The sequence below is a fragment of the Hippocampus zosterae genome, chromosome 6 (assembly GCF_025434085.1).
Source record: "Hippocampus zosterae strain Florida chromosome 6, ASM2543408v3, whole genome shotgun sequence".
Classification (NCBI taxonomy): Eukaryota; Metazoa; Chordata; class Actinopteri; order Syngnathiformes; family Syngnathidae; genus Hippocampus; species Hippocampus zosterae.
This window is the reverse complement of record NC_067456.1, coordinates 11,332,591-11,358,204: the sequence shown is the minus strand read 5'-3', so window position 1 is coordinate 11,358,204 and position 25,614 is coordinate 11,332,591. Positions and strand designations below refer to the sequence as shown.

Genomic DNA, 25,614 nt, shown 5'->3' with positions numbered 1-25,614 from the left:
TGCTTGGAAATGAAAAATACAAAATGTGACCCGAGTTCAGCTTGCCTCAGTTAGATTTCCTATCAAGTTCAGATGGATTGTTTTATTGTGTTCAATCTTTTACGGTGGTTAACCACATCTCCATCTTCTGTAAATGATGATGTCCATCAACCTGATGCGTACGCTGGCATTTCATCTTCACCACTGGACAATGTAGCTCCGCTTCACTCTGACATCACCGAACTGCCTGAACCTGAAGACCTGCATCTTATCGGAAAAAAAATTGAAGAGCCACAACAAAGGGAAGCGTGTGGAAAGCTTTAAGTGTGTCTGTGAATTACTGTCTTTAAAAAGCCTCCCGCAGCCACCAACAAAACATCTTTGCAGGACCAATTGCTGATTTACAGCCCACCTCAATGACATAAGGCGCCCTATTTTCGAATAGGTGCAAATCCGACACAGCACGCAATCTGGGCAGAAGCGAGTTAGACCGGGTGTTAATTTCATTGACTTGCACGACTTGGCATATTTTTTAAAAAGTGGGCTGTTTGCGCCGCAATGAGCGTGAATACAGCCCACTCCATTCAGTGTCAAACAAAATTCTGAACTGCCTGAGTTGCCTCCACCTCAGAATGGCAACTCTGATGTATGCCTTTCTTTTGTGTATGAATCTGTCCAATTCTTTCTTTTTTTTTGTTTCACTTCTGTCTGGTAAGTCTGATGCTCAGTTGTCGGCAGACAAGGGATGGGCATTTTTCATTTTCTAATGGTGGATATTCCACCATAGTTTCAGCAAATCTCCTGAGGCCCAAGGTAGTGGGTCAGTCCAAGGCGGTGGACAGGTGACTCAAGTCAACTGTATTTATACAGCACAAAACAACCACAATTGTATACAAAGTGCTGTGTATGAACCAAAAAATAATTCATACAACAACAAACAATAAATGAATAACAAAGACAGTAGAAAGCAAAAAAACAGTAAAACTAAAAAAATCAAGTCTCATGCTGAGCCAAAACCCAAAGTATAAAAAGGAGTTTTAAAAATGAGCAGCTAGGGGGCTTGCTCAACGCTCAGTGGGATGTCATTCCAAAGAGAGGGCCCAGCAACGGAAGAGGCTCAATCCCCTCTGAGCCTCCGCTTAGTTCTTGGTACCTCTAATAGTGTCTGGTCCGTAGACCTAAGGCACCAGGCAGGTGCCCAGGGGAGCTGAGAGAGGTAAGGTGGGGCGAAGCCATTTAAAGATTTGAAAACTACGGTAATAATAGGATCTTAACAAGAACTCTAAAATGAAAAGGTGATGCCAGAGGAAGAGTTATGTACTCCCTCTTACGAGTTTTCACAGATAATTTTACTCTTGTACGACTGCCAGGTCAGACTCACACTTGTATGATATATGACTAAAAGCAATTTTGGGGGGAAAATTGCAAAATCCCGTTTAATTCATAATTGAAAAGGACAATTGCAATCCATTTAAAAACTGAGATGTCAACATATCAGTTGCCATCGTTGAAAAAAATGTTTAACATCTTATGAAAAGCAAAAATTAAAAGTAAAAAAATACTAAGATTGCTGTCCACATATCTACTGACAATTAGTTTTTACAAATAAAATAAGTCACACATCTTGTTTCAGTCTTTCTGTTTCAATGTGACACACTCATTAAAATGAAATAAAACCGCCACGGGTAAATGATGACATTCGCTTTATTTTTGCTGAAAACAAACTGATGCTGCTGTGTGTTATTTGGTGCTGTCTCTTGACTGTCAATATGTCGAATTTCACCTCGCGTGGCCCAACCAACTCATTTGGTGCCACTGGAATAGTGCCTGGGATACAAACGGGAATACAACAGATCCAGTTTGTTCCTGTTCCTGCTGACCATCTGTTCCAGGGGCAGATATTTTGCCATTCAGCTTTGTGGCCGTGACAAGCCATTTTTTAAGTGGCTTGTGGTACAGTGAGGATTGAACACTAATACACTCCAACTCGCAAGTGACTGAGAACAGGAACAGGAACTTGAGTCGTGCAGTGGATTTATGATACCAAATCTGCTCACTGGATTCTATTTGATTTTCGTTGTTACATTTTAGAATGAATTTATATGTAAGTCTGTCTGATTTCCGGATCGTTTTCCTGTTCCTGACTTACTGGTCCTGTTCCTGCCAACTCTGCCCAGGTGCCTGGCTGTGACCAATTCATGCCAAATTTCCCTCGATGGCCTACGGGGCAGTTCCAATTGTGCCCTTTCAACAAGAAGTTGGAGTAAGAACTTCAGCCATTCTGTTGATCTCTGATGTTTCCTGTGCTTGCTCAATACAATTTCTTTCCTGTTTTATAGGGATTGCATGTCTGATCTGACTTCCTGTTCATGTCAGCTCTCTGTCCAGCGGAGCAGCAGTCCTTTTTTTTTCCCTTATTGGCCGGTGGGGCAATAACAACCACACCCTACGGATTCTCCCTCACAACAATAAGCGTCCACGAGCAGCAAGAGGAGCTGGCGAGCATCTCTCTGTATAAAAACATCAGGGCGCACACTAAAAACACACAAACGCCGCTAAACGCTTCACTTTGGCCGACTATCGCTTTATCTACACCAGCACGAGAAGAACACAGAAGAAGGGCTTGAAAAGTGAGTGAAGGTCCCTAAAGGCCCTAAGCAAATCCCCTACAAAGAACTTGATCACCGCTAGCTGCTCTCAGTCAGGCCGCTGAAAAACAAACACATAACGCTTGATCCTACGGATCAGTCGCTCCTTCCAGCAATCAAATAAGGATTTGCAGTAGAAAAAATAGAAATGTGCTTGAAACCACCCCAGCAAAAAAGTCCTTGCAAAGATCCAAATTAGCTGTAAGCTTTTTGCGCTTTTTTTTACCGGCTACTAACCACAATCGTTTCAGTTTTTGGAGACGGAAAGATTTCCAAAACAGCCATTGGAGTGGTCCTAGTTGGAGCACATGTTAATGTTCTTGCCATCTGCGGCATCTTCCACCAGCGCTACGTGGTAGTCGGTGGACAGCGTGAAGTGTGACACGCAGCCCAACAGGCCGCCCACGTACTGCCTGTTGGTGTGCAGGGCGATCTCCTTCATGCCTCCTAACACGCACAGGCACGCACACAAAGCAACAACGTCATTCTTAACATTCATATCTAGATGGCCGTATGAGTAGTCACTGACCGACATATAAGGGTCCGTTGATGTTGAGCTGTCTCATCTTGCCTGGCGACCGACCCGTTCTAGCACCGTAGTCGTCCACGGTCAGCTTCCCGGACTGACCATCCCTAGATGTGCAAGACAGATTGTCAATTAAGTCATCATCCATTTTTTAATCCGCTTATCCTCATGAGGGTCGCGGGTGTGCTGGAGCTTATCCCAGCTGTCTTCGGGCAGTACGCGAGGTACAGCTAGAACTAGTTGCCAGCCAATCGCAGGGCACACATAGATAAACAACCATCCGCACTCACAGTTATACCTAGGGACAATTTAGAGTGTTCCATTAACCTGCCATGCATGCTTTTGGAAGGTGACAGGAAATCGGAGTACCCAGAGAAAACCCACGCAGGGACGGGGAGAACATGCAAACTCTACATACCTGTAGGTAGGCGAGAGCCGGAATCGAACATTATATTGCATTTCTGCATTGGGAGGAGGACGTGCTAACGAGTCAACCACTGTGCAACCCCAATTAGGTCATCCATCCATCCATCCATCCATTTTCAACACCGCTTATCCTGTGCAGGATCTGAGAGATGCTGCAATCTATAACACCTGACTTCGGCTGGAGCCCGCGACCATGAACGGGTCACCAGTCAGTCGCAGGGCAAACAGAGACAAACAACATTTCACACCCACATTCACACCGTCGCAGAGTGGGAACCGATCCCACGCTGCCCGCACGCAAGTCGGGCGAGTACAACACTCCACCAATCTAGCAACTCAATTGGGTCATCAATTTAGGAGAACTCATTAGTAATAATGAATTTTTTAAATTTACAAGATTATTCAGCCAGAGTTTGTTCAAAACTAAAATCATAATCTTATGAAAAGAAATGTCTAATTTATGAGAATAAAGTTCATAATTTTAGGCCAATAAAGTCTGCTTTTAGAGGAATTAAGTCATAATGAGGGAATGAATTGTAATATGCAGACGGAGATGTCTGCACATATTCAGCCGCTCACGTAGGTCAAAGGCAGTTGAAATCTGACTTGTTATAGGCCCTGAAATGTTCCTAAAAGTAGGAATAATAATGATCAAGGTCTTGAAATGTCTTCCTTTGTGTTGCTACTTCACCTGACAGCTTTGACTCTGTGCCACTTCCCATCAGTGAAGGTTCCGTTGACCACGATGTTTGCCGCACCGCTGCCTAGGTTATAACTCCACCAGAAAGACAACATGTTGACAGTCACAAAGAGTAGAAGAGGAGTAGGACTAAATTGGCCGTTTCTGTTCCCCGCTACCTGAAGATGAGCGCGCCGCCCTGCAGCCCCAAGGACAGAAAGTCACTGTTGGCTCTCATGGGTGTGCCTCCTCTCCATAGCAGCAGGCCATTCCCGGCAGTGCTCTTGAAGCGCATGAACACGCTGTTCCTTGAACCTGACACCCTTCAACACAAACAACACACTTCATAGGAATAACCACAATTTTAGAAAACAAAACAACCTTCAATTTCTAAGATGCGACAAAACATTAATGGTGCATACATACGTGGACATTTTTTTTTGGAATCTTCTCTGTGTACAGTACCAGTTTTAAAAGTTTGGAAAACTCTTCAAATTAAAATGGTCTCCAACACTCTGAGGGTCAAGAAAGTCAAGCTCTTGACTCTTGAGAATAACGAGCTGTGAACTGAAATTTATTCCAGGTCATAAAGGTTCATCTAAAGACAATTTAGAGTAATCAATTAATCTGACATGAATGTTTTTGTAATTTGGGAGGAAACCGAAGTACCCCAGGAAAACTCACGCAGGCATGGGCATGACATGCAAACTCCACACAAGAAGGCTGCGGCCAGAATCGAACCCTGCACCTCTGCACTGTGACGCGAATAGACGAACCAGTCGACCACCGTTCCACCACTTCATTTCATAAAAATACCCCCCCCCCAAAAAAAAATTTGATTCCAAAACTTTAAAATACGGGAAAATAAAATATAATTAAAAAATATTGTGTAATGAAACAAGAAAATATATTCACATTGATTATTTAAATTTTATTTTATGAAAAAAAATATATATTGATGATTGAGGTACGATAAAATGAATGAAAAAAATTAAATGAAATAATTTGAAAATTTATGATTAAAATCAAATTAAGTCCTTCGCCGACCCCCCCAAAAAAGTGAAATAAGTATGATAAAAAGAATCAACTGAAAAAAAAATCAAATCAAACATTTTGTGTCCACTTCATTCTGACCTTTTGAGGATGTCCCTGTTGTCATAGGTGAGGTAACTGCGACCCATGAACTGTGGGATCTCGATGGCTTCCGTTACGGCTGGAACGGACAAGAAAGGAAAACGCACACTTACTTGTCATGACCATGCACGCTCAGTGGCAGCACCGGTACATCACAAGTTACTGCCACAGATGTTGATGGAAATAATATTTCATTATTCAAGAAGTGGAGCATTGCAGATGCAACATGACTCACTGTTCAAGCAGTAGTTTCCACATTCTGCATGAAAAACAAAACAAAACAGAAGACACAGACAGGTTTAAAGGATTATTACGTGTGCTACGTGATGTCATATTGACTTTCATATGGATGGGGAAAAACATTTAGTGGTGGACGGGAAGAGGAAAGCTCATCTCATATGGTTCAAGGCCTATGAGACTTGTGATGCCTTCAGGGACATGCAAAGGGCGTGGGCAGAGAGGGTAGAATCAACCTGAGATGGGAGTTCGCAACCCCACTCCCTCTATCTTTCAGCAGATGCATATCAACAGTGAAGTGCAAGCTTTTATGTCCGTCCACAAAATTATTTTTTAAAATGGCAAAATGAAAAAAAAAAAGACTTACAAAAAACTAAATAAAAAGATTTATAGAAATAAAAAATACAATTAACAACTGAAATAAAAAAGGAACAAAACTGAAAAATAATACAATCTCAAATGAAAAATTCAGTGGAAAAAATTAGAAAATAAAACAAATCAAACAATTTTGAAATATAAAAATAAATTGTAGTATGTAAAGATGCAACCCCTGTCAAATGGTTGAAATCAGTTGGCGAAGCGCTGCCTTCACGATCACTACCATGAACATTCAATTAAAACATTCCACTTGGAAAAGTGGAAAACCAAAGCAAATCCGATTCCTCTTTGTCAGGTAATGACGGAACTAAAAGTTAGCGTGCAGCCAACGGACCTTTCTGGCAGTGTCTGCCGTCGTACCCGAGGGGGCAGTCACACTCGTAGGCGTCCCACTTGGGTCTGCAGGTGCCACCGTTGGCGCAAGGGCTTTGCACACACGGGTGAGCAGAGTTGGCCACGTTGACGCCGCCTGCCGAGCCACTCGTGATGGCGATGGTGTAATCGTTCAGGACCAACTAGGTGGGCACAACGTGTTTTTTTTTTAAGGTGGCAATTTTTTTATGGCATAAGAACGTCCAAAACAACAAGTTATTTGCCTGATTTGCCAGGAAAGTTGCAACAGAGTGTTTTATTGTTTTGAACTTATTTTGTGGCGGTGAACTTCTTCCTGCACTTTTATGTCATGCAAGGCAACTGAGCTAAGAATGAGACTATGCACACCGTTTCTGGGGATTGCATGTTGGAAATTCATGATGATACCTTTTGAATCGTTCCTGTGAAGGGCTTCCTGACGCCCGCCGTCCTCTTGGTTTTGTCATACTGCACTACACCACCAATGTAAAGTGGTGAGCTGCAGTTGATTTGCGTGAAAGCTCCCTGCACACACAATCAAAGTACAAATTCAGTGTGTGTTTTCGACTCAGCAATGAGTTGAAGGAATCATCCAAAGGAATTTGTCTGCCCCCTTGCGGTCGATCCTGCAAATACCTCAGCAAATCCTTCCACTGCCTTCTGGCTGTCCACTTGCAAGATTCCGCTTTTCGCCGTGCGGGACACCCTGAGCTCGTGCCACGCGTCCATATCAATCTGCTCTTCACTCCTGAAGCATCATCAGTAAAGCATGGGAATGTTAGTGCAAAGATGTGCATCAGTCACTACAGCGGACACGATTGCGCGTAGCCAGCACAATGAATGATAGTGTTGACCACTAGGTGGCAGTGTAAGTTAGGATAAAGGAGTTGCGACTGTAGTGACCGAACTTTGACATCAAAATTCATTCCTATGGGGGGAAAAAAACATCAATTGAATCACCTTCTACTAAAGTGCAGTACCTGATTTGCAAAACTGACATCAACATCAGAAGATATGAAGAAAACTGCTTTTGATCAGCTTTCCACTTTGCTGATCAGTGCACATGAAAGTTTCCCACTAGGTGGTCATGAAGAGAATGACAAATTTGATTTCAGTGTCTGATAAGCGGGTCATAAAATGAATGTCAGGATGGATGACTGACGCTACTTTGACCTCAAGTATTCTGCATATGCTGTCATGATTCGGTTTAGGGACCAACAGGTGGCACTGTAGGGCTCCCCCGGCAGCTGCACACTTGTTGGTCATTTGGTAATTAGTTGTATAAAAGGACTCAAGCCCGAACACTCGGCGTCGGGTCATTGTTACTTCTCGCTACTGTCATGTGTGTTGCTGTTTGCTCTTGTTTTCTGTCATCTTTAGTTCATTATTATGTTTTAGACGTAGTCATGGTTTTTGTTTGATACTTTGGACTTTGTGTGTTTTGGATTTAGTTTTCTTTGTTTTAAATACAATTCTTCAAATACACCCCGCTCCTCCCTCCTGCCTGCTTTTTGGGGTCCACCACCACCTTGCTATGTGACATATACAGCACAACATCAGGACAGGATCTAAGGGTACCTCAAAACAGCCCCTCCAGAGCCACAGTCGAATCTGAACTCCACGTATCCGTCCAGCAGATTAATAGCCAGGAAGTCGCCGCTGTCGTCGTCGTCACTGTACAGCAGCGTGCCATCAGGCGTTGATGGGCGGAAGGTCATCTCAAACTCCATGAAGGACAAATAGCTCTGGGTGGGCTGAGGCCACGGCACCACGGCATAAGACAACATCGTCCCGTTGAAGAGCGGCGAGAACAGAGAGAAGCCTGGTCGGATAAAAAAAAGCTTGAGGGGGGCTTTATTTTGGAATCAGTTTTTTTTATCCAATAACAAATTAGTAAACTAAGGCAAGAAAACAAAAAATGAAATGCATGTTTAAAAAAAATCTGTTTTACATTCATTAAAACTAAATTCCATTTTAAATTTGATTATATTAAAATTGAATACAAATAAAATGTAACTAAATTAGTAGTAAATTAAGGTTATGTGGCAGTTTCATGTACAGTGTGTAGTGGCTTGTGAAAGTATTGAGTCCCCTTTTTTGACCCTTTGCCACATTTCAGGCTTCAAACAAAAACATTTTTTAAAAAGGTGAAGAATCATTACCAAGCGGGACACATTCATCCATCCATCCATTCATTCATTTCCTAAACTGCTTATCCTCACAAGGGTCGCGGGGCAAGCTGGAGCCTATCCCAGCCGTTTTTGGGCAGCAGGTGGGGTACACCCTGAACCGGTTGACAGCCAATTGCAAGGCACGCAAAGACAAACAAGCATTCACATTAACACCATTGGATGGTTTGGAGTGCCCAATCAACCTGCCACGGATGTTTTCGGAATGTGGGAGGAAACCAGAATACCCAGAGAAAACCCAAGCAGGAAAGGGGAGAACATTCAAATTCCACACAGGAAGGCCGGAGCCAGAATCGAAACGTCCACCTTTGCATCATGAAGCCGACGCGCTAACCAGTTGACCACTGAGTGGGACACAATAAAGACAAAATTTGACCCTCGTGTGTGATAGAATGAATGGAGAAAGAAGAGTGGTCTCACTGTCTTCGCACAGTGCTCCCCTGAAGCCGAGTGGACAGAGGCAGATAAAGGTGTCGGCGCGGTTGGCAAAGCACACGCCGCCGTTACCGCAGCCCACCACGTCGCACACACTGTCGTTGCACTCGCCTGCAAGCACACGCACAAAAGCGGCAATGTCGAAAGATCTCAGATGCTGCGCCGCTTACGTCCGCTCTGGATGTACACGATGCCGTCCGCCCACCTACGTCGGCGCCGCTCAGAGCTTTGCCTAACGGCCACAGTCTGACATCGGTGGCCTTGCCGTTGAGGCTCAAGCTTTGGATGCAGCCCACAAAGCCTCTGCCGGTGCCTGTCGCCTTCGCCAGCCCATAGGTGCTTGGAGCTCCGCCGACATACAGCGGCGAGCGGAACGTGATTTTGGTGTACTGGCCCTGGATGGCAAAACATACTTTGTTCTCACTTCTTTTCCACAGGACATAATGTACATCCACAATGTTTTGGTTTGCAACGGTTAACGCTTTAATGTCACTTTCTTACACTCTTTTAATCTCATGGTGCGGTCTATTTGAGGGAGTTTATTGGTGTGAAGTGGATGACACACCCAGAGACTAATTGAGACACGGCATCAATTCAAGGGTCCACGAGAACCCCTATTTTGCATAAAATTGCTATACAGTCATTGGCTGCTTCATTAGGTATACCTGCAGCCTTTAAACATGATCAGACTTGGCACCATTACCGAGGATCGACCAGATATGGGCGTGTCGTTGTCCAGTCGTAACCAGCCGCTCGTGCCGTCCCTGAAGACTGTGACCGTGTGCCACTGACCAATGACCACGCGGCTCTCGCTGACGATCTGTGCGGCACCTGTTCCGCAGTTAAACCTGCAATTAAAAATGGTTGCTTTTGAACAGGAAAAGAATGAAAATAAAAACTGTTTAAATTGTTACATCTGAACAATAATGCTGTAATAATAGATGAAGCCACTAAAATCAGAATTAAATAACAATTGAAAATAACAATGAAATTAAATCAACAACAGTGACTTATTAGTATGTTTGATATGTTACAATAGGGTTATAAGGTTGTAATAAAAGACTTTTCACACTGGAAGCCCTGCCTGGCACAACATATTCATTTTCAACTGGGCCAGGAGCGGCAATGTCTAGATATTGGTGCTCAGACGGAAAATCAAACAAGTGTCATTTACGTGAAAGGCATCACCATATAGCACTGCACTCACTGTGCCAGAATGTCATGCTAGATTTAGACTCTTAATTAGTAAGGGCATGGTAAACCAGTAGTGCTAAAGATTTCAATCGAGAATACAATGAATGACTTCTCTTGGTTTGTAATAACAGTGTAACAACTAAACAAGAAGTAGTCTATAATTCCCTTTCCTGTGGCAGTAATAGTAGTACAGGGATTCCTTGAGTTACAAGTGCTCACTTTGGTCAATAATCTTGCTCTGTGATGTGAGCAAATATGTGACTCATGAATCAGTTTCAGAAACTCAGACACTAGATGGCAGCAGCAAACGTCACAACATCCCTGAGAAAGTGAAAGTACAGGTAACTTGCGTTTAGTGCTCACACTTTCCATTTTCTCCACAGCTATTTTACCAACTTTCTTTATGTAACCTCCTCGAACAGTTTCAACTGAGAGGAAAAAAGCAGATGATGTGATTATTACATGTGAAGATTACATTTAAAGGAAGATATTGTTGGAAATGAGCAGGATTCCAGAGGCAAAATGTTGGATTATAAAAACTAAAAGAACCTCCAGCTAATATTAAACATATTGTATCGCGTGGCATGTTGAGAAGAGATTTACATGTAGATTAAAGGCTTCTGCCTGGTGTACAACTATAGAGCTTGTCAGACATACTGAGCTGGGCAACACCATTCAGAAGTTTAAAATCTTCAGCATTTTGAAGAAATTTGTTTGGAATGCACACAACTAAACTCTAAAAAGAAGCCACGAGCACTGTTGCCAGATTCGAAAATGCATCCTTGCTGGTCTAACGTCGCTATTATTGACCACTGGGATGTCATCACCTGTAATGCAGTTTCCCTTGCAGCAGGGCCAAAGAGGTGAAGTCTCCGCGGCCGTGTTCGTTCTCACCGCAGTACAACAGCAAGCCATCCTCGGCATCCGCCTGTACCGCATGCAAACAAAATGAGTATTAGCCACAGTTACTATTATTATGGTTGTCATGGGGATAAGCCAAAATGACTTCCATTAACCATTCAGCTCCACCTTGAACTCCATTGAGATCTGAAAGGTCTGGTAGGAGTTTTTCAGAGGTTCAAAGGTCATGTGCGAGTAGCCATAGAATCTGGGAAACTTGACGGACACCTCTGAAAAGCAACAGCACAATACAAAAAAGTTAGATTTATCATCGGTGGAAGATAACTCAACGCTATTATGTTGTTTGATAAGATTTCGTGGGACATCATTACATTGTGCAGGCGTGAATGAAGTGGCCATATGCACCGAATGAAATCTTTCTACAGAGTAGTCAAAAGATTATCAAAAGAAATGCACACTGGAACCATGTGCAAAAATTTCATTACACCACATTTAGATATTTAACGTTTACATTTTTGTTCTTTTGTGTTTTAATACAGTTTTTAAATTATTTTTCAACATTTTCATTATTTAAAAAAAAATCTATTCTGTTTCTATTCATATATTCATATACTCAGCATGATTTTACTGCTTGGTGCTTTCTACCGCCTTTATTACCATTTCGTCTTACTGTTTATTGTGCATGTTAAATCGCTCCATGTACAGCACTTTGTATGCAGGGATGGCTGTTTGAAAGTGCTCTATAAATACTGTTGACTTGACTTGATATATATTTTTTAAACTGGCTTTACTCAAACTCTTTGTATTCTAATGTTAAATTAAATTTTTAAAAAAAGAAGAAAAATAGTACTCTACAGTAGTGTCCTTAATAAAAAAACGTACCATAATAACATAGTGAAATAGAATGTAAACAATTAAACAGTTTGTGAATTATGATAAATCACTGGGTTTTGTGGCGCTCATTGTGTTGTGCGCCTTAGCCACCTGGGGGCAGCTCATGCAGATAATACTATGTGTAGCTTTGACGACAAAACACAGACTGTCTACAATCAGCTGCATTTTTACAGAGGATAAAGAAAATGCGCATGTCGGTGTTACATGTTACTGCATGTGTTCAAATACAGCAGGCATGTCCAAAGTCCGGCCCGCGGGCCAAATCCGGCCCGCGGTCGAATTTCATCCGGCCCTCGGCCCCCGTCATAAAATCAGTGCCGTCTGGCCCGCAGGTTGGGCGCAATGGAACACGTGTTGCAATGACTGAGGTCTCGTAGACTGGTGAGTGATGTTTCATAGAGTACTGCTTCCCTCTAGTGGCTAAATGAGTAATAGCATTCACTAAATGAGTAATAGCATTTAGACACTAGAGGGCATCACTCACGAGTTAACAAGACATCACTCCGTGTTTATATTGACTGATATGTCATATTTCAAATTCCTGTTTCAAATGAACCAAAATAAATTCTTAAGATTGTTGAAATTAAAATAAAAATGGAAATGTGAAACAGACTGGCTTACTAAAATTTGTTGAACAATATTGTTGTTCAATGTAAAGAATGTCAGCCAAGGTCGGCCCCCCGACATTTTACCACATAAAATCTGGCCCCCTTGGCAAAAAGTTTGGACACCCCTGAAATACAGGGTTGCTCAAATTACTGCATGTCGATGCTAATGTCATGAGAATTCATTCTCCATGACAACTTTCATTGCGTGCTAGCATGAACCATGCTAGCATACTATGTGCAATTCATTTTTTTTGTGTTCCATGCTTTGCATGTATTTTACTTTTTTCATGGTTTTTGATAGTATATTTTTACATTTTGAATTAATTTTTCACTTCCGTTTCCCACCTTATAGGCTTTTACAAAATGTTTATTCTTTATTGATTATTCACAACTTAGTTTACCTTGAGAACAAGTGTCACCGGCACGTCCAAGGTTACAGTGGCATCTCGATCCTCCTCTCTCCAAGTCTGCGAGGCAAAAGCTGTCAGGCGGGCAGACGGTGTCGTCGCAGGTCAGTTGGTACACCCGAGGAACATCGCCCTTCCATGGGGACACGGTGGCAGCGGCGGTGGGCGCAGGCGTCGTGGTGCTGGAGAGGATCAGCGAGGGACACTTTGACATTGGCATCATTAATGTTGTTAAAGTTTTAGCAGGTACCTGGTAGTGGTGGTAGTTGTTGCGTCCTTGCTCTCCGAGCTGGTGAGGAAAATCAAATCGGAGAAGTCTGGGAAGATGGCAGTACTGGTGGAGGAAGAGGCCGAAGGTAACGTCGTGGTGTTGGGTGGCACCATGGTGTTCATGCGGTAAACAATGTTCTGACTCGATGGACCAGAGCGAGAGCGAAGCTGTGACTTGCCACTGTCTTGGCCGATAGCAGGGAACGGCTTCAGCTGAAAAGCATGTGAAAGTTTTCCCCCCAAAAAACAACACCAATGAATCTTTCCAATTTCATAAAATATGGGTGACTTACTTCCTCAATAAAGAGATCATAGTCGGAGTCGTCCACGTCAAAACCGTCATCATCCTTGATCTGCGTATCCGTGAAATAACGTCCGTAATCGCCGCTGCCCACGTCTGAGGCTCCTGTCGAGAGAGTCAGAGTTGATGTGGTGCTAAATTATTCAGCCACAAAACATGCAATAATTATGCACCTATAATACATCAATACGCAATACTAATGACACGCAGATGAAGCACCAAGTAATGTCGCAATAATTCACCAGTGATCTGCCAATGATGTATCAATAACATACCAGTCATGAAACTGTGATGTACCAGTGAAGCACTAGTGACGTATCAGCAATGACATGTCTAATGTTATGCATCAATGGTGTATCAATAACAATAACGATACACTAACAACATACAAGAGGTATACCATGATTGGTGGATCCCGCCTAAGTGATTTAGCGATATACATGTGACCACATACTCTAAGAATGTCTTTAATTTTGGTGAAGCAGCATGTGGCTCATAATGTGGCTGTGATACTGAGGCAGCTTATGTCGAATCATCATGGAACGGGGATTCTGAGACTGTTTGTGCTTCAGGGCTATAGAAATAAATGTGACTTGACAGGACTATGTTGAATATTGTAACGATAATGGCAATATCGCAATATCAAAATTTCAACTTTATGTTATGATACTAAAAACATGACTTTTCACCCGTTTCAGCCAAACAGATTGAGTGGCCAATAGGAACACATGATAATCAAGGGGACTGGCTGAGCTTGTTTTATTGCTCACTGCTATTATTATGTACAAAACACAATACTGTCCTTTTTTCATATTTCATGAGCATTTTTTATAATAAAATGAGTTTTTATACAGTATTGTGAGCTTTTTTAAAAATATAGTCAACCTCCTCACAATACTGTGATTAAGTATCGTTTGATAAGGTTCTAATCGTAAATTATATCTTATCATGACGTTTGGATCATTATATTGCTGCGTTATCGTGTACTGCATTCCTCGCAACTACTCAATTCAATTTCTCATCTTTATTGAAAAAACTCAACAAGAAAGACAACTTATTTCCCAGAAACATCTTAAACTTGTGCGTTGATTGCGAGTACAGACAGTATATGCAGTGCCAATTCGCCGAACAAATAAACAGCATAATCATTGGCATTGTGAGTATGCCAATGGGCATAGTGTTAAGAGAAGGAGCTTCTAAAGTGCTTCCCGAGAACAAAATGTGTCCGCCTGATGGAAACTCTCCTTCCTTATACCAACTCGTAATTTAACAACACCCCAATTCATGTCTCCTTGTGCACTACAATCATAATCAAAGAATAATGCTTGCATTGAAATGCAATCATGAGAGAGCACGTCACTCCAAACTATCGTCGATATTGTAACAGACAAATGTGCGACAAGTGTTTTGAATCAGCGCAGACTGTTTCTTCAAAATGCTAATTGCCACAGCCAAGTAACATTAAATCCTGCATACTGAGCACTGGAACACAGGGAGGGGTCCCCAGAAAACTAATCTGCTGTTGTGTAACAACGCCCCTCCACACACACACACACACGAGGCTATGTGAAGGGGAGCCTCGTGAAAACTATGTCAGTGCGTCAGGCCCACCCTTGTCGTCCATTCAAGAAGCAACATAGTATGTGTGTGTGTGTGCGTGTGTGAGTGAGACAGGCAGAGAAGAGGGTCTGGCATGCTGTTCTTAATCCCATCTGATGAGACTTGAACCTAACCCGCTTTGGTCCCCTGCTGGGAGACCACGCTCGTCCACCGCGCAGCTTCTGACCGTTTGTCTGGCCGCCTTTCCCTAACTGGGATTTTTTTTTTTTTTAGGAGAGGGAGCGGGCGATTGCTTTTCAGGAACTTTTTCATTCCTGACGTTATTCTATTATAGTACCCCGAATTAAGAATTTTTTGTCTGACAGTCGAAGAGGAGGTGCGTGAAGCTCCCTGCCTCCAATTGATGCCAGAGGCCCACGCCCCCGTCAACCCCACCCTTTGCATGCCCCTGTTTGATATGGTGGTCATGATGGTGGTACTTGGAAAGAAAAGTATATTTCCAAGTGGGAAATGGAGTAAGGGGGAGGCGGCGTGAAGAGGCATCTCACCCAGGGTGCGCACCGGGTTGTTGACGTGGCTTGGCGGGCTTGCCCCGTGCATGTTGACGGCTCGGATGACAAACTGGTATTCGGTCTCGGGTATGAGGCCCTTCAGAACCATGGAGTTGCTCTCGATGGGCTCGCGGATGTACGTCCACTCTGTGTCCATTTCCGGCCTGTATAGGACAAGACGAATAAAATAGACAAAACAAAGTCAAACAAATAAGCTCCAAAAAGTAAATGTCAAACCCTCCCAATCCATATTTTTCAGAGAGATTACTATTTTTCTGTGCAGGTTTAATTTTTTTTAATGGCTATGTACCCTTCTTCAACAGTATGAGTATTCGGATTCACTTAAACACACTGGACTCGTGGCATCCAATCTGACGAGATTCAATATAAAAATTCAGTCTTTACTATTGTGTATCGGGAAAGGGACCAATATGAGGAGCCGTGAGAGATATTATTCAGGATTAAGATCAAGATAAAATAAGATGAGAGAAGATGAGATAACCTTTATTTGTCTCACAATGGAGAAATTCCCAATTTACAGCAGCAAAATTATAAAGGGGAGAAGTAGAAGAACAAAAAGTATATAAATAAATATACTGTACCTCACACAGTTATTTATAAACACGACTGATTTTTTTGGCACTTAACCCTTTCATGCACCCGGTAACCTGATAACATAATAAGCTCTTCCACTGTCCCCGAAAAGGTTAAAAATTGTGTTTTCATTACTTTAAATGTTTGATGGTTATGGGAAGAGTCAAACTATATCAAAATGACAGTAAAAATGTATATAGTCTCTTTAAATCACAGATTTTCATCTGGCGGAGATGAGTTTGGAACATATTTGCCGTGATAAATGGGGGTTCATTGGATGTGTAATACTCCAGGAAAATGTTCTGAATTCTCCTTTTATACTCCTCTCTGCCTGTCAGTTTCAAACCTCTGTGTGGCGTTGATGTACGGTAATTTGACCTGATGTCGCCAGTTTACAGTCACGTGTGTGTGCGTGTGTGTGTTGTTTGTGAAGAAAGAACACGGATTCAGATCAGTTGTCTGCCTGTGTCTTTCTTTGTCAAGTAAAGAGCAACAGCTGCCTTTATGCTTTTTATATCCGATGCCACATCATGACGCGGTGGAGTCACAGCGGGGTGCTAAGACAAGTGTTTCAAACGCAAGCTGCCTTTTTGTCACCGTCGTCTCCGAGCAAACCATCAAGGGACTTTGATGGAAAATGATGTCTGACTGTAACTTGTCTTGGCTCGACATTAAGACAAAGAGGCTCTTTGTCGCAGACTCGAAAAAGCTTCTTTTTTTTTTCTGCTGGACTATTCTGTTCATACAAGCTTTGTCTCAGTGTCACACCAGACGTGGACAACTTCAAATACATAGCACTGTGCAAAACCTCTTACTGTATATTCTACTGTAAAAAAAAACCCAAAAACATTCATTTCTACAAAGTAGTTTGAGAAGAAGAAATTGCACAGATGCATGGAATACAATAGACGGGGTCTTCCGAATAACACAGGTGTCACTGTCACCACTTTTAAAAGCAGCTTGAACAACATACAGTATATCTCCTCTGTAAATGCTTATCTTTAGTAGCGTGGCTGGAGTGTTGGAGACTGCCACTTACATTGCACATGAGGGACGGTGGGCGATTAAAACGATTATTTCTGGTGCTGCTGGTCTAGAAATCGCTGAACGGTTTTGGGTTAAAGAAATGGAATATAAACCCATCAGGGCCCTGAGGTCTGTGGACTCGGGTCAGTTAGTGGAGTCCAGAATTCAAAGCAAACATGGTGAAGCAGCATTTAGCTGTTATGTTGCACGCAAACGGAATAAGATGCCAAAAGACGTCAAGTCAGCCTCAAATATACTGTAAATGCTTTAAAATCCATCTTAAAAATTAAGACTATGCACTTTTTTAATACCTATTGTATGATTGAGGTCTTTCAAAGCATTTTTAAAATCATGGTCCCCAAAATCATGTTCTTGCACTGTACATTCTGTGAAGTGACTTATTTCTTTCCTTTGCTTTTCAATATCTTTACCTCTTTTGTTTGTAATTTTTATTTTGTGAATAAAATATGCCGCATAAATAAAGCTGCCTTGCCTCCAATTACATATTTTAATTTAAAAAAAGGCCTTGAATTTGTAATTAATAAACAACACTTTATCCAATACATGCAAAATAAATTCTGTCACATACTGAAAAAAACAAGAGTGAAATTGAACCTGTCAAAAATATTCAATGATAAATAAACTTTAGATATTAAAAATTGCCGCATAAAAAGTTTAACAATAATATTAATGGACATTATGTAAATCAAACAGTAAATATAGCATATCCCACAGGAGAAATGCAACAAGAGAATGAAATAAATCATGATCAAACGTCAAAAGCATTTTATCAATATGTATTGATACTGTTATTTAAACACACATAACGATGTCCGTGATCAGTGATGGCTCACCTGATGTAAGCAACCAGGAAGTGGAGGACAGGCGCGCTGCCCTCGCTCTCCCCTTGCTGCCACGACAACGCCAACTCTGTGTCGGATATCGCCACGACAATGGGCTCGGTCGGGGGTGAGGGCGGCATGCACGTATCTGATGGCAGATGATGAATTCAATAAACCATGATAGCATCAGATACATATCTCGTTTGTAATTTGGTCTTTTTCAACCCCCCCCCCCCCCCTCCCTCCCACAACCCCACCCTCACCATGCGAGGCTGTGCCGACGTCTCGAGGCATACTGGGTCGACCCTCACCCGCCCAACCGTAGGCACCAACGCTCACTCGGTACTTGGTGTTGACCTTTAGGTTGCCTATATCCACATCCTTCATGACGTACAAAGGAAGCGTCAAACAAGATGAGCGTGTGGCAATGAGATTGGGCTAACTCCATTTTTGTCACTTTTAACCAACGTATATCAACGTCCCAGATTTAGTTGCAGCCATAAAACTTTGAGTGATTCTTGTGAAATGACAAAAATGGGTTCAGCTCATTCTAGTTCTCAGTTGCTCAGATAAAATGTGACACATACAAAAAGGAAAGGTTACTTACAAAGTTTGCCTGTCCATCAAATTGGCCCTTTGGATTAAAAACAAAAAAAAACACAAGATACCGATGAGTGCCTTAGTCAACATTCAATCAGCCGCTTTTGAGTGTTGGGCTAGACTGCTCAACTTGCCCCTTCTACTGCGGGGTATCATATTGTGCTTCTTTTTGTGATGTCAGACTGCAGGCAATGGTCATCAGGTAATGTTTTATAGTGTTTCTTTCGGTGCAGTTATCAGTTCAGTGGTGGGTACATCGTTTCAACTTTGATACTGATATCAATACTTGAACTGTTTAATTGACCATGGGTCATAATCATTTTTGATATTTTTCAAGGGATGGGGGTGAGCTATCCATCCATTTTCCGATCTGCTTATCCTCAGAAGGGTCGCGGGAGGTGCACACGCTCACACCTCTGGACAATTTTTGAGTGTTCAATCAGCCTGCCATGCATGTGTTTGGAATGTGGGAGGAAACCAGAGTACCTGGAGGAAACCCACACAGGCCCGGGGAGAACATGCAAACTCCACACTGGAATTGAACGTGGTACTTTTGCACTGTGAGGTCAACACGCTAACCACTGGACCAACGGGGGGGTGAGCTATTTAAACAATATCGTGTTTTCACAAACAATATTTTAACCCTCTCATGCACCCTGTTGCCTGATAACATGATAAGTTGTCCACTGTAGTAACCACTGTCCCTGAAAGGGTTAATGTGTTGTAGTTTTTTTGGGCGAGAGTGATTGTTTTAGGCACTTGGTTCATACAAGAAAATACATCAGTGAGAGGGCATTGAAAAAAATGGCATGGTGGCATTTTATGAGCATTAATACCTTTTAAGCATTTTATATTCACATGTATAATTTGTCCATATTCTGTCCTGGGTATTTAGTTAATTATTCATTCCAAGAAAAAAAAGATATCACAAAACACTTAAAGGTCATAAAAGGAGGGGGGGAGTATTTAAATTAAAAGTATATCCACAGAAAAAAACATTTTAATGGGGGGAAAAAAAGTCAATAACATAATTTTGAAAAACTTGAAATAAGCATATCTGTGCCATTATTTTTTATCAAAAACAGTATCATTACTGGCGACACTGGCCTTATATTTTCCTGATTGATCAAGAGAATGCTTGATGCCAATTTCTTGAGCGCTATGACAGAAGCTCAGAATAATAAGGCTGGCATCAAGCGCCAAGTATCCAACAACACTGCAGCTCTGCTAACTATTGCTAGCAACAAGAAGGACTCACCGTAGTTAGCATATCCAAACTAAGAGGGACGTCCATTACAGAGGCCGTACCCATGGGACGGCCATTTTTCATTTCTGTGTAGAATACCTGAAATACACACAGGGAGATCACCGAAACACAAGAGCAAAAGCCTCTGTCAAAGCTTGAATCAATGTGGGAACAGTCTCAAAGAGCTAAAATGAGGTTTTGTTTTAGTAATTAGCAATAAGATATCGTACACAAGAGGTAACACAGACGCTATGTTTAACTGTGAGTTGTTTGGAAGCTAGGTGCGGCTCGCTGACTAATCCTCTTAGTGCGGACATATGGTCAGGGCACACACTGATTCACTCTTTGTTAACGGGTGACGGCAATTAGGAAGGACGCAAAGAAGGTCAATTGGGTGGGCTACAATTAGTGTACACAAACAAATACTCCGTGATATAGGCACGTTAAGTATTTAATTGACCGTTACGAATTGCGTCGATTGGGCAGAACCGATGGTGGATTAATCGCATCTTAAGTATTATACTAGCGTGAAAACAGGAGTTCAGAACATTCAGCATGAGACAAATGAGAAAGCGCTCGCTTGGTGAAAGCATGAATGAGGCAATCAAGAATATAAGAATGATCAATATGTGCACAAAAAAGCACAAAGCCATGGACACAAATCCAGTCGGAAAAATGAAAAGCTAACCAGTGGCCAGCTTGCTAGCACCAGAAGCTAACATAGTAGTCCACGTCTTCACTCTGTGCTTTTTGTCAAACAATGCTAACGGATGCCATGCTAATTCTAGCACACAGAGTTCATCTTTTGATGTTGGCTGAAATGAGGTCTGTGCATGGCACAGAGAGCTCAGCCATCAGAGGTCTGTTTTATAAAAACATGGTGCCAAATGGGGAACCCATCCAATTTAAAAAAGCAATTGGACGCCTCAAGGCCACAGTGCCGCGTGGATTCCATTTGACAGATACTTTAAAAGCCACCCACCCGCGCGACTGGCTCGCATTGACAAAACACACAATAGAAAAGAGTGGAAACTGTCATCTCTGTTCTGCTTTGCAGTGACGTGAATGGCAGTGCGATACTTTGGCATTTTTTATTTTCTTGATTTTTAAAGAGAATCACATGCATATAAAAATTTAGGAGCAAAATCAAATATAAATACATTTGAAATTCATTATTTCAATAGTGCAATGATACTTAAAGGAGAAGTCAAGTCAAAAATGGTCTTTACAATAATATGTTCTATGCGCAGCACGGTAGTCGACTGGTTAGTGCCTCTGCCTCACAGTGCAGAGGTGCAGGCTTCGATTCTGGCTTTAGCCTTCCTGTGTGGAGTATTTGCATTTTCTCCCCGTGCCTGCGTGGGTTTTCTCTGAATACTCAGGTTTCCTCCCACATTCCAAAAAGATGAGTGGCAGATGATGGAACACCCTAAATTGTTTCCACGACACTTGTGAGGAAAGGTCGATTGAAAAAATGGATGCATGGATGAATGTTTTATGTGCCCCAAGAGTCTAAACATGGCATTCTGATTAGGATTGTGTTTGTGGAATATAGGTTTTTGGCTTGACTTCTCCTTTCAAAAGTATATTGAACCTATTCAAGAACAATGTATGCATTTTTATTCATCTAGCATTTTTTTTATTACAGTGGCATTTTATATTTATTTGAATTTAACTCGTTTGCATTGATTTACCAAAATGTTTAAGTATTCTGGGTATTTTTTATTTTCACGAGGATGTAGCCATTAACTTTCATTTGATCTTTATTTTTAATATAATTGTTTTAATTTAAAGGCATTTCTGGTACAAAAAAATAGACGTTTACATAAAATGCATATTAATACATGCAAATTATGTTCAATAATTAATTAGATGATGATATAAGTGACTACTATTAAATAGTCTTGTTCAGGTTATTTATTATATATTACGTCTTACAATTTCGCATTTGAATGAATTCATTCATATATTAATCATCTCGCCTACTGACTTCAAATGTACCGGTAGTTCAAAAAAAAAACCAAACAATCCATTTACTTTCTACACTTCAGCTCAATAAGAATTTAAAGGCCGAACTCCAGAAGTGCAGTTTTGCTTCTTTGTTTTGATTACATCCCCACGGAAAGCCACCGGTGGTGTGGACCATGGAACAGGAAATGATATGGTTAAAAAAAAAAATAGAAACGAGTGGCAACCTTGTATCCGGTGATGGTGCTCACATGTCGCCGCGGCATCTTCCATCGCACACTGATGGCACTGCAGTTGACGCTCTCCAACTGGATGTCCAACGGGGGACTCAGACGATCTGGAGTGGACCAAACAGGCAAGGACATCAGATTGGGAACCAAATCAGGAAGTAGAAACCTAAACAAGCGTAAACCACTCAAAAGTTGACTTGCAGACAAACAACAACAACAGAGGGGGAGAATGATGATCACCTTTCTTGACTTCACTTGGCTACGGTAAGGAAGCACTATTTATCCAAGAAGAGATTATGGGGCTGCTGCAGCAAAAGTGAAGACTTCACCATCTTGAGTTTGGAATCCTCAAAAGCAACATCAATTATTCTGTGCCCAGTGGTTCACGCACACTTTGATCCACTCGGTACCCACGTTAAGCAGGTACTATTCCTGGTTCCTGGGAGTACCTGCTTTCACATGGGCCAAATAGGTACAGAGACAGTTTTGCTTTATTTCTGTCCGACTTCCTGATACTGCCGCTTGGGCATGTCTTTTGTCGACAATATGGGACAGTGCTTCGAGTTGCCAAGAAAGCAGTGTTGGGAGTATGACTCTTTTTATTGGACAAATAATCGTGCCCTCTTGAATTCGATCTTGCAACAAAAGCACACAAACAATCTCTGAGGTTTTTGGGGTGGCATTGTAAACACATCATATAGTATGTTCATCAAACCAGCACCCATCCAACAATTCATGACTTCATTGACCCCCCTTCAATCATCTTTCCCTCCATCCATCATTCATTCAACCATCATCAATTCATCAAACAATCAATTTACTATCCTCCATCAATCCATCCATTCCACATTAATCCATGATCCATTTATCATTCCATCCATCCATCAATCATTAAGCCATCATGCTTTCATTCATCCATCAACCCATTCCCCCACCCATCCATCCATTCGTTCGTTCATCATTAGTTCATTCAGCATCCATCCATTCATCATCCTTCCATTCTGCATGCATTCATTCATCCAAGCAGTCATCCGTCCATTCAGGTAATGGCAGGTAGCACGTGCCACAGAGCGACTCAAGCCGCTTGCTCGGCTTTTACCGAGGAGATCAATGGTGGGCTGGTGGGGCCTTAAAAGCACCAGGATGCCATTTTAATGAGCGTACAGTGTTGTTGTGCAGCCTTGATATCTCAAAGAGGCAAATGTCAGCATCGGGACAAAGACTTCAGTTGGGAATCAATAAAAAGGTGGAGAATTGTTTCAGCCCAAATGCTGAAAAAAAAGATTGGATTTTTCTTCAAAGCAAATGATGTCAGGACATCGTCTGACAACCTGTAACGAGGTTGGTGTATTCGCCTGGTTTCTATTGACTGCTATGATATGTGGGATGTAGTTTGACAATTGACACTTTACTGTGGTTAACTTTTTCTTCTGCTTGTATGACAGACAAAAAAGAAAAATGAAAGTGTAGTAGTGCACAACAGCGGATTGTGTTCCACCTTAGAGGAACGAACGTAAAGTGCTTAACGTCTTTTTATACTTTTGCGACAACAAAATCAGACGGCAACCAGCACATCACAATAGATTGCATCAGACATTCCACTGTTGTGCCGAAGGGTCAGTGCCTTTGTTTAATGCTAATGCGAACATTGACATAACTGATGTGGACTGACACACCAACACCCCCTCGTCAAAGACCACCACTACACAAGTCCAAATGTCAGCAGGCATGGACTGTTTGGCGAGAAACCGACGCAACAGCGCATGTTAGGTGTGCGCGCGCGCGTGTGTGTGTGTGCGCGGCTCACATGCAGCCTGAGGGATCGAACGACTGGGATGTGATGGGAGGCGAAGGAGGCGAGGATGAAGTAGACGGGCTGACAACAAGAGGAAGATGTCTCGTTGATGAGAAAACAAAGAAAGCAGCCAGCGTGTGCCTCGAGGGATACATTGTTCTTGTGGCTTTATTACAGATAATTTAGGCACCTGTAGAACAAAACATTAGGTCCAGTAATGGAAGCTCAATACAAGAGCTTTAACATAAAAGTGTTTACTCCTCTGCAGATGGCAAAAGCATCTACTGAGGAGGATGTCAAACAAATGTTGCGAGTATTAAACAATTTTAGTAGAGAACAGTCATTGAGCATTTTCTTCTTTTTTTTCACGGATTACTAATCTGCCTTTATTTTTCTCCAACCTGTGATAATAAAAACACTTAGAATAGAATAATAAAATATGATGGGATATTTAGTAATACGTATAAATAAACGGCCAACTTCAGCAACAGGTGGGTAAAATACAACACCAAGTAAAATCTGTATTACCCAAGGTAGGTCAAATCTAAAAACGAAAACAAAAATAATGTTTCAAAACCTGATGTGAAAAGTAAATATATACATTTTAAGTCAGCATTAAAATATATACTTAGGGACACAAAGCCATCTCTGATTACAATTATATATATATAAATATAAACTGAGCAATGAGCGATATATTAAAATCAATAAAAACTGTCACAGGACCAACCCCAATTTGGGAACCCTGGCTGAAGTGATGATTGGGTTTCCATTTATATGAAAGAAGAGGTTTTAGCTCAGAAAACCGACGAATATGATCCTCTTGACCCAGCATTTTACTGACCGGCTCTCCTGGCACTGGACCTCCTGGCGACGGAGCTGCGAGTGGCCAAGCAGCAGATCACAAAGAAGACAAAGTGCAGGAAGAACGAGATCCGTGTCCAGCTGCGGCTCGCCATCGTTAAATACTCATCGTATACACGCAGCCCAAAGCGCCACCGCTTCACACGGGACCAATACTACCAAGAATACTACGAAAGTCGAGGGGGGCGGTGTTAGGGATGACGCGGCGTCCCAATGGACGAAGAGAAGACTTGATGAGATTAGGGTCCGAAAGATCAATTCGGGTTAGGCACGTCACTGCGCGCGCGCAAAAGGACAGGCGGTTTTTCAACGTGGGGGTGGACACACCCGTGCGTAATGCGCGAGATCGACGCGCGATGGGTGGGCGCGCTAGGCACGCGTGTGTTGTATCTTTCTTTTTTTGTTTTTGGGTGGCTCGTGCGTGTGCGTCCCCGACAGCAAACGACAACCCAGGAGCGCATGCAGCAACCTGGAGCCATTTAGAGGCTAAGAGGATAACGAGCGTCTAATCCGCACACACCGCAGGCCCCGCACGCAGATGGAACCCACGCAGTCTTGACCCACCCAAGCACGACACTCCGATAGCCCACAGTCAATACTCACTTGCCCCCAAAAGAACCACGTTAAAATAACAAAAGAAGAAAGAAATACAAAGGTTCGTGCACTTAGGGGTGGCTCTTAACCAACACGTTAAATAGATACAATTACATAAGCCTTATTATTGTGATTAAATTCCTGAAATACATGTTTTTAAATTACAGAGGGAATGAATGTTTTTCACGAAACACCAAACGATATCGACTAAAAATTTAATTCAAATT

At 42.1% G+C, this 25,614-nt stretch overlaps 1 protein-coding gene across 1 annotated transcript; it reads right to left on the bottom strand.

The window, feature by feature from the left end:
* Positions 1 to 826: 826 nt before the first annotated feature.
* LOC127602014 (pikachurin) lies at positions 827 to 25,276 on the bottom strand. Its single transcript, XM_052067819.1, has 25 exons — positions 24,774 to 25,276; positions 22,132 to 22,241; positions 19,949 to 20,035; positions 18,698 to 18,724; positions 18,354 to 18,471; positions 18,103 to 18,238; positions 15,626 to 15,792; positions 13,510 to 13,622; positions 13,197 to 13,429; positions 12,941 to 13,128; positions 11,206 to 11,306; positions 11,004 to 11,104; positions 9,686 to 9,830; positions 9,188 to 9,377; positions 8,968 to 9,093; positions 7,937 to 8,180; positions 6,995 to 7,106; positions 6,767 to 6,883; positions 6,342 to 6,522; positions 5,628 to 5,651; positions 5,393 to 5,471; positions 4,438 to 4,581; positions 4,271 to 4,354; positions 3,157 to 3,260; positions 827 to 3,074 (listed from the first exon to the last, which is right to left on the bottom strand). Exons 1-25 carry the CDS (start codon positions 24,886 to 24,888, stop codon positions 2,923 to 2,925), a joined length of 3,198 nt encoding a protein of 1,065 aa, XP_051923779.1. The 5' UTR covers positions 24,889 to 25,276; the 3' UTR covers positions 827 to 2,922.
* Between the last annotated feature and the right edge of the window lie 338 nt (positions 25,277 to 25,614).

Coding starts and splice junctions, on each gene's coding strand:
- LOC127602014 (XM_052067819.1), bottom strand. CDS start 24,888: ATGGCGAGCCGCAGCTGGACACGGATCTCGTTCTTCCTGCACTTTGTC. Junction 18,725..19,948: donor GTTTGGATATGCTAACTACG/GTGAGTCCTTCT, acceptor TTTAATCCAAAG/GGCCAATTTGATGGACAGGC. Junction 5,652..6,341: donor CGGCAGACACTGCCAGAAAG/GTCCGTTGGCTG, acceptor TTTTTCATGCAG/AATGTGGAAACTACTGCTTG.